Raw genomic sequence first — 7,745 nt, 5'->3', positions numbered from 1 at the left:
TTTAATCGTCATTGCCATCGAATCGCCGAAAATGTTTATGGGTAGACCACAGGTGTCTCGTGTGCGGTAGACCGCATATGACAAAAATACCATTTTTTTTAATAATCCTAAATGAATTTATGTGCTTAAGACGATGGTGTGATTTAAAATTTAATATATCTTGTTATTGTATACCTACATATAATAATTTATAATTAAGTAAAATTATTGTGTTCACGACTCACGTTTTTTTTTTGTTTTTTTTATTTTTTTATTCATTTAAGTAATTTACAATCTATACAACATTATGTACAATGAGCAAATAGGATATTTAATATAATATAAAGTAGCAGAATTTAACATTTGTGGGCAGGCACTCAGCAGCACCACCCGACCGAGTACATTTTAGATGTCGTGGTTTTTTTTTATTTTATTTTAGTAGGTCTCTACTCTCTAGGTTAGACTGTCTTTTGAGTCTTCTAATTACATTGCCAGAAAGTGAGGTGGAAGAAAGTTTCTTTATTAATGGATTACTGTGAGAGTTTAAGTTGGAGTGAAATTTTGAGTAATGGGCTTTTGCTAATTGATTGAGTGTAGGAATTTTTAGGTCTTTGTGAAGATTTGTTTGTGAAATACCAAGGAGAAGATGTTATTAATCGTAGGCAGATAGATTGAAAAGTTTGAAGCGTGTTGGTGTTAGAGGAAACTTACTCACTCACGTTTTATTGCCGTATAAACCAAATTTTACAAAATTTACTATAATAGTTTTATCTATACTTCGCCCCACAAGAGAAGTAGACGGTTTCACGCATGTAGAACACGATTTAAGATAGTATGGTTGCACATCCGTTAGTGATAAACTGTCCTACAAATTAAATCATTAAATCAATAGACATTTTCAATTTGCAAATAACGTTTCAAGCAGATAAAATATTCAACACTAGTAGTCTAGTACTACAAAGGCCAAGGTGGTAAAATAAATAAATTGTAAAGTCAGATTACTAGGCGCGCTAGTAGTAGATCAAAACAGCTGATTTCTGGATTAAATTCTGTTGCCAGAATAAAGGCATAATATTCACTGATGGATGGGCAACCATAGTCCATACTATATTAAATCGTGATGTACACTGGCGGCAGCGGCCGTTCCAACTGTTCCAAGGCTCCGTTTCCATTGGTGGAAATCGCATCGTGTATTTATGTGGCCCGAGTTCGATTAAAATAATATATATTATTTTAAATTGAAATCAGAGAAAACTAATATAAATGATCAAAATTGATGTTACAATCAAAAATTTCAAATCGATTTCAAACTTTTAACCCCGGTTAACAGATCATTAAATCTATAAAAATATGTTTGCTAAAACTAAAAATTAAAAAGTTATGTATTCTCTGTTGGCGTTGGAAACAAACTTTGTCTTTACAGTTCATACAAACATATTTGGCAATATTAGAATAATTGACTAAAATCATATATTATATTTTTGTTGGTCGATAGACAATAAAATGCAAGCTATAAACGTGGTAAATAATAACCAAAGAACACATGCTCTTTTGATCCCAAAGGATGAATGGATACGAATAAAAAAGATTCTGACCAAAAAGGATGATGATATAGCTACAATTGAGATGATAAAGCGATTAAAAGACGAACGGCAAGCTACATCCAAAGCCATATCTGAATCATGGGACACCACTGTACTGGTACCTACTTAAATGAATGTTTATAAAATTCTATAAAACTAAATTGAATAAATATGCGTGTTGCCCTACGGCCATATCTATATGTTTCTATAATATATATACAGACTATATACATGCTTCACGGGTTTCTAAGGTTTTCATGGACAGACCTATTTATATATTTTTATTTACAAAATTGTTTAAAAAATAATACCTATCTAGGTGTAAGCCTGCATTAGGTATAATCACAATGACATAATTGAGTTTAACAGAAAATCGAATAGGTATATTATAGGTTGTGATTACCGTTAAGTGTATAACGTACAAGTAATAAATAAACATATATATAATATACAAATTTGGTGTGGTTATTAATTATGATAAAAAATAACATAATTACCTTTATTTTTTCTTAGAACAAAAGAAAGAAAGAACTAGAAAACAGACAAAAGTTATTAGCTAGTAATGAAACCAGACAACTTAAAAGAGACGAAATTATGAAACTCGAGATTTTGGAGCGCAGAAATGCCATTGTAGAAAAGGCGCGGTTGAAGAAATGGTCGGACAGAGACTCGACAAAAGCGCTCACCAGAGCAGTGCACAAGATGGAGGTATGGAGTTTATATAGTTGTATTAATATAAAACTTACGTTTCCCCATAGTAATCATTTTTCACATGGTTGTTATATAATGAAATGTATGCAGTATGTTATGATGGCCGGGTATTATTACTATAGGTGCTTAGAGAGAGATCTATTCAAATTATATTCAATGAGGTTCAGAGAGCGAAGGAACTGGAAGCAGATCGTTTGTTGAAAATGGAACAAAATTTAGATGCTGAACGATATAAGACAGATCAATGGGAACAGAAATTGAAACAAGCTGAAATGAAAAAAGCTAATGCTGCTTTTTTCCTAAAAGAGTGAGTTAAAACATTTAAATAATTTAATTTGTATTCGTATTTAGACATTAGTTGAAACATTATACTATATCTATATTAAATAAATCATAGTTATAATTAATGTACAAGTGAATTTTTTTTTTTTAAAGTTTTAATATAATATATGCATCTGCCAGCAGTTAATATAATTTATAATTATATAGTATCATCTTTTTTAAACTTATATACCTATACAATTTTTAAAAATAATATGTTAGTTACTAGCAAGGCTGGGCATTAACGAGTTAATAAGTTAGAACTTAAGTTAAGTTTAATTATAACTTATTAACTGAGCCATACAGTAAATTAATATTTTTAATATATTGTAAAAACATTTTTCAAGAAACGTAAATGTTTTTAAATGGCTTTCATCAAATTGTCAAAACGTTTTTAAATGTCTTAGAAACATTTTTTGGCCTGCAAAGTAACATTTTTAACAATATTTTTCTATACAATATTAAAAACATTTGCATATGTTAAATGTTTTTTAAAAATGACAATAAAATATTTTTTAATTGTTTTTATTGAAACATTTTTCATATAAAACATTTGTAAAATATATATTGGAAAACATTTTTTTATTTTGATGAGAAAAAGTTTTAAAAATATTGTCATTTTCAAATTGCTATATGGGAATTAACTAAGTTAAGTTACAAATTTTCATGAAAATAATAACTAAGTTAAGTTACTTTTTTTTTCTTTTTATACCTTTAACTTACTCATAAACGTTTTTTTTATCTCATCGTAGGAAAATAACTAATGCACAGACTATATTATTTTATAAATTACACAACTGTTTTAGATTATTGTTATAGCTGTACCTTACATACAGATCAAAATTATATTATATTTGCAGTATAATTTAAATATTAGTATTTATTTATTAAAACAATTAAATATAGTAGTTGAATCTTGAAATTTGATTTTAATCCATTTGTTTCCATTAAAATACAATATAAATTTAGAATATAATATAGTAATATACCTAGTACCTATTTAATCATATTCTACTCAAAAAATATAAATTAATCTACTGCTGCTATAAAGCAAACTTATGAAATTAATAATTATTTTCAGTTTTAAATGTTGTCTAATCTAAATGTTTCTTTTTTGAATTTGAAGGAAAATGTTTAAAACATTGAATATTGATACAAAAAAGAAAATATTTACAGTTCACATTAAAATATAAAATATTAAAATGTTACTTCAAAAATATGTTTACAGTCCTAATCTCATCAGTTTATTAAAAGTAGCAATCAAACTATTAGAACTGATAGAAGTGTTCAAAATGACAAAATTACTTAATTAACCCTGGCGGTTCTCAGAAATATCAATGCAAATAATATACAGTTCATAAATCATAAAAGGAAAATTTTTGTAAATAACTTTTTACTTTAATTTTAATTAACTTTTAATTTTTTTAACTTTAATTTTAATAAAATAACTAAGTTAAGTTACAATTATTTATAAAAAGAAATAACTTAGTTACTAACTAAGTTATTTTCTACATTCTATTTTTTTTTTAACTAGTTACTGCCCAGTTTTGGTTTTCGGTTTATAATTAATTATTATAAGTTCGCAGAATTTAGATAATATTATTAGAAAATAATAAGATATATTTACAAAGAACTTTATATTGTAAATTACTTATAAATATTAATTTAGGGGTAACATTAGTATGAAGACATTAATAGCCCACGATGCCACAAATTATATTCATAAATCATAATACCTATTTATTACTCATTAGTTATTAATTATTTTTTATTAGTACAATTATGATTATCATAGATTGTTTGAATAGTAATATACATATGAATGATGATTACTATTCAAGTTATTATCACTTGTTTTATTAAATAATACCTCATAAATTCATATTTTTTTTTATTTTTTTTAACTTAATTTATTAATTGAAGTTAAGTTAAGTTAATGGTATTTGTCAACTTAATTTTAAAATTAATTGATGTATTCAAAATGTCTATTAACTTCGTTTTTAATTTAATTGAAAAATGAATAATGAACTTAACTTAACTGATTTAAAAAATATCATTAACTTGTCCAGCCTTGGTTACTAGCATGGTAATATATATTTTAAACAAATATAAATGTAAATTATAAATTATTATTTGGTACTTAGTAATAACATATAATATATTTTTAAATTTTAACAATATAATATGTACTATATAATGTGGCTTGGTGGTTACATTCATTCACAAAACATGTTCTGAGTGCAAGTACTAGTCGGTGTCACTAGTTCTCGGATGGGTCACCACCCGGGTTTTTATACACTGGCCCACGAGAGAACATTCCGTGTCCCGACCAAAACGCTTCCGATCTCGCGCATCTCCCACGACAACCGATCGGCAACCAACACTCGACGCTATTATATATATTTATGCAACCTATACCGTCGCGGCACAAAGTGGGGGAATCTGTAGCTCGGACTGGTCACTGCCGTCAGTCTACATTTGTGTGAAACAATAATGTTCTCTCGTGGGCCGGAGTATAGTAACAAATCCTTGCCACACATACATACATGTGTTCCAATCCAACCTTACCCCCCTCCTCCTCTACAAGCAGCTTATGATCATAGTTTCCGGGCTTAATAAAAATAAAATAAAATATATATAATACAATATATACTATATGTCTATATATATTATGATATTATGATGGTGTTACAAGATTGAAAGAACGAGAGAATATAAAGCACAATGATGATATTAAATTAAAAGAAGAAGGTAAAGATGAATTACAAAGAATTGCAAATGAAATCGAGGAAGATAAAGAGAATAAAAAAGCTAAAGTTACATATATATTGTGTTATTTTGTTATATCATACGTATATCATTGTAATTACCTACATTATGTTCAAGGCTCTAGCAACGAGAGAGAATTTAATAAATCACTTAAATGAAAATAGAAAATTTGTGGCTGAAAACATTAAGCTGCGTCAATTAGAAGATCAAGAGGAAAATTTAGTAGTATCAATAATGGCTGAGGCAAAGAAAAAAATAGCTAAAACAAGAAAACTGAAAGAAATAGAAGTATGTAGAATGTAGCATTTTACCTAATAATATTATATAAATGTGTACCTAAGTTAATATGTAGTACTGTCATAGATTACTAATATGAATAATAATACAAACAACCAACAAATTGTATAGTGAACTTTATTGTTAACACTGGCTAACTTTAAATCGCGATGATGTATGCATTACAATTGTTTGCTCAATAATGACCGATGGGCACAGGACAGTCCCCACCGACCGTAATGTGATAGGTACTCATGATGGCCTAAATATACAAGATTATTGCACATAGCCTATATTATTGTTATCAAACAAAATAAAATGACTCATCGTAAGGACCTTAGATCATATACAAGTGTATATAGTATATGATCTAAGGTATAGATTAAAGGTACGGCCCATGGCTTAAAATACAGGTTGCCCCTTTACGTTCCATTATAATTTCTTAACGTAATAAAATGATATGGTGGGGGTACTATTGCAATAACCTAGTACATATTATATATGTATATTATTTTGGTGATACTTATACTATGTTAGAATACATAAATGCTGTATAATATGCAACACGTATGTTACAGGTTTTGTTAATTATAATCAATATCAAATTTATTTGTAGATTTTAAAAGAAAAACAAACATTATTAGAAAAAATGGTTGAAACTGCAAACACATGTCAGGATAAAGAAGAGGTTTCATTTCAAAACGCAGTCGAAGAAAAAGAGCGGAAGTTCGTACATTCGTTAGGCTTATTCTACTATTTTTTTTTTACAAGTAAGATAAATTCTTGTTTAGGTATCAAAGAGAAGAACTTAAAAATAAGGGTTTGATAAAAAATAGAGAAGAAGATTTTGAGGACAGTAAGAAAATCTTGGATGAAGAAAATAGAAAGGAAAAAGAACGTTTGACACTGAGTCATCAGTGGGAACTGGAAAGGCGCCTAAGAGAGACTGAGATGTTATGCTTACTCGAAGAGTCACGTAAACAGGCAAAGACCAGAGAAATTAACAGTTTTCGAAAGAATCTCAACTTACAATGTGTAAATACGTGAAATCAGAAATTTGAAATTTTATGCTAAATTAATTATTTAATGTTATTTTTTTTATATAGGATAACAATAGAGCGGCTACTAGAGCTAACGAACGGGTAGATGTTGAAGAATATAATGCACACTTAAAACTATGGAAACAACAGGACGAGGAGTTTATGACCTACACTAAAAATATGATAACTAAATATAAAAAAGCTGGGATATCTGTCATACCACTAATGAAAGCCATCGAGGTGAATATATTATGATATATTCATATCCTATTTTATATAAGCAAATAAATAATAATAAATAGATTCGTGTAATTTTGTGATATATGTTATTCGCTATAGGACTATAAGAAAAACAACAAATTACTCAGCATGCAGTGAACATAGTCCCAAGTCCGAATAATCTAAATTTATATCAAGAACACTTGATATACACGTATAATACGTAGTTAATATTCGTGTGATACATTGTATAATATATGAAAATATAAGTTTATTTTATGTTTAAGGACTAAGGTACGTGGACGTATATCCGTATATTTTATTTGCTAAAAATACGTTTATTATTGGTTAGTACTATAGCCCCAGTGGTGTCTTTGAGGGTATACGAGTTTATACGGCGTGTTGGTGTATCCCCATTTACTGTATACTCTGTTCCATATAAGAGTGAACCACTCGGCTGAACAAAATTTTTTAGGGAACTGGGTGGTTATAGTTATGACACATACAATACAAATAAAAATTCTGCAATTTTATTTTATAATTATTATGTAATTTTTTTTTAAATATTGAAAATTATTTCCTTTACATAATATATATTTATCTTACTATGAATTTAACATCAAAGACAATCTAACATTTCCTTGTTGATTCCTCAAAAACTATTTTAATTATGGTGAAAAACTGTAAACAGTTTAGATATACATGCAATTTCACTATGGGCTCTGGCTGTTATTTCTACATTTCTACAGCGTCGTGATCGCGCGATAAATACAATAATACTACCACAGATTAAATTAAATTAAAATAATTAAATTTAATCTGTGATGCTATACCAAATATAACATAT

At 28.0% G+C, this 7,745-nt stretch overlaps 1 protein-coding gene across 2 annotated transcripts; it reads left to right on the top strand.

The window, feature by feature from the left end:
* The first annotated feature begins 1,430 nt into the window (after positions 1-1,430).
* LOC132949221 (DNA ligase 1-like) lies at positions 1,431-7,407 on the top strand. Of its 2 annotated transcripts, none has more exons than XM_061019996.1 (9): positions 1,431-1,680; positions 2,076-2,270; positions 2,396-2,580; positions 5,290-5,410; positions 5,481-5,651; positions 6,256-6,365; positions 6,431-6,674; positions 6,746-6,919; positions 7,019-7,407. In XM_061019996.1, the coding sequence occupies exons 1-9, from the start codon at positions 1,483-1,485 to the stop codon at positions 7,055-7,057; spliced, it is 1,437 nt and encodes a 478-aa protein (XP_060875979.1). In that variant the 5' UTR covers positions 1,431-1,482; the 3' UTR covers positions 7,058-7,407. The 2 variants fall into 2 exon arrangements, with proteins under 2 accessions (XP_060875979.1, XP_060875980.1); XM_061019997.1 differs by lacking the exon at positions 1,431-1,680 and adding an exon at positions 1,890-1,986.
* The last annotated feature ends 338 nt before the right edge of the window (positions 7,408-7,745 follow it).

This window comes from Metopolophium dirhodum, chromosome 7 (assembly GCF_019925205.1).
Source record: "Metopolophium dirhodum isolate CAU chromosome 7, ASM1992520v1, whole genome shotgun sequence".
Classification (NCBI taxonomy): domain Eukaryota; kingdom Metazoa; phylum Arthropoda; class Insecta; order Hemiptera; family Aphididae; genus Metopolophium; species Metopolophium dirhodum.
This window is presented reverse-complemented; position numbering and strand designations above follow the sequence as displayed.

Excerpts from the sequence above, each read along its gene's own strand:
- LOC132949221 (XM_061019996.1), top strand. The coding sequence starts at position 1,483 with ATGCAAGCTATAAACGTGGTAAATAATAACCAAAGAACACATGCTCTT. Across the intron at positions 2,271-2,395 it reads GAGCAGTGCACAAGATGGAG|GTGCTTAGAGAGAGATCTAT; the intron begins GTATGGAGTTTA and ends TTATTACTATAG. Across the intron at positions 6,920-7,018 it reads CACTAATGAAAGCCATCGAG|GACTATAAGAAAAACAACAA; the intron begins GTGAATATATTA and ends TATTCGCTATAG.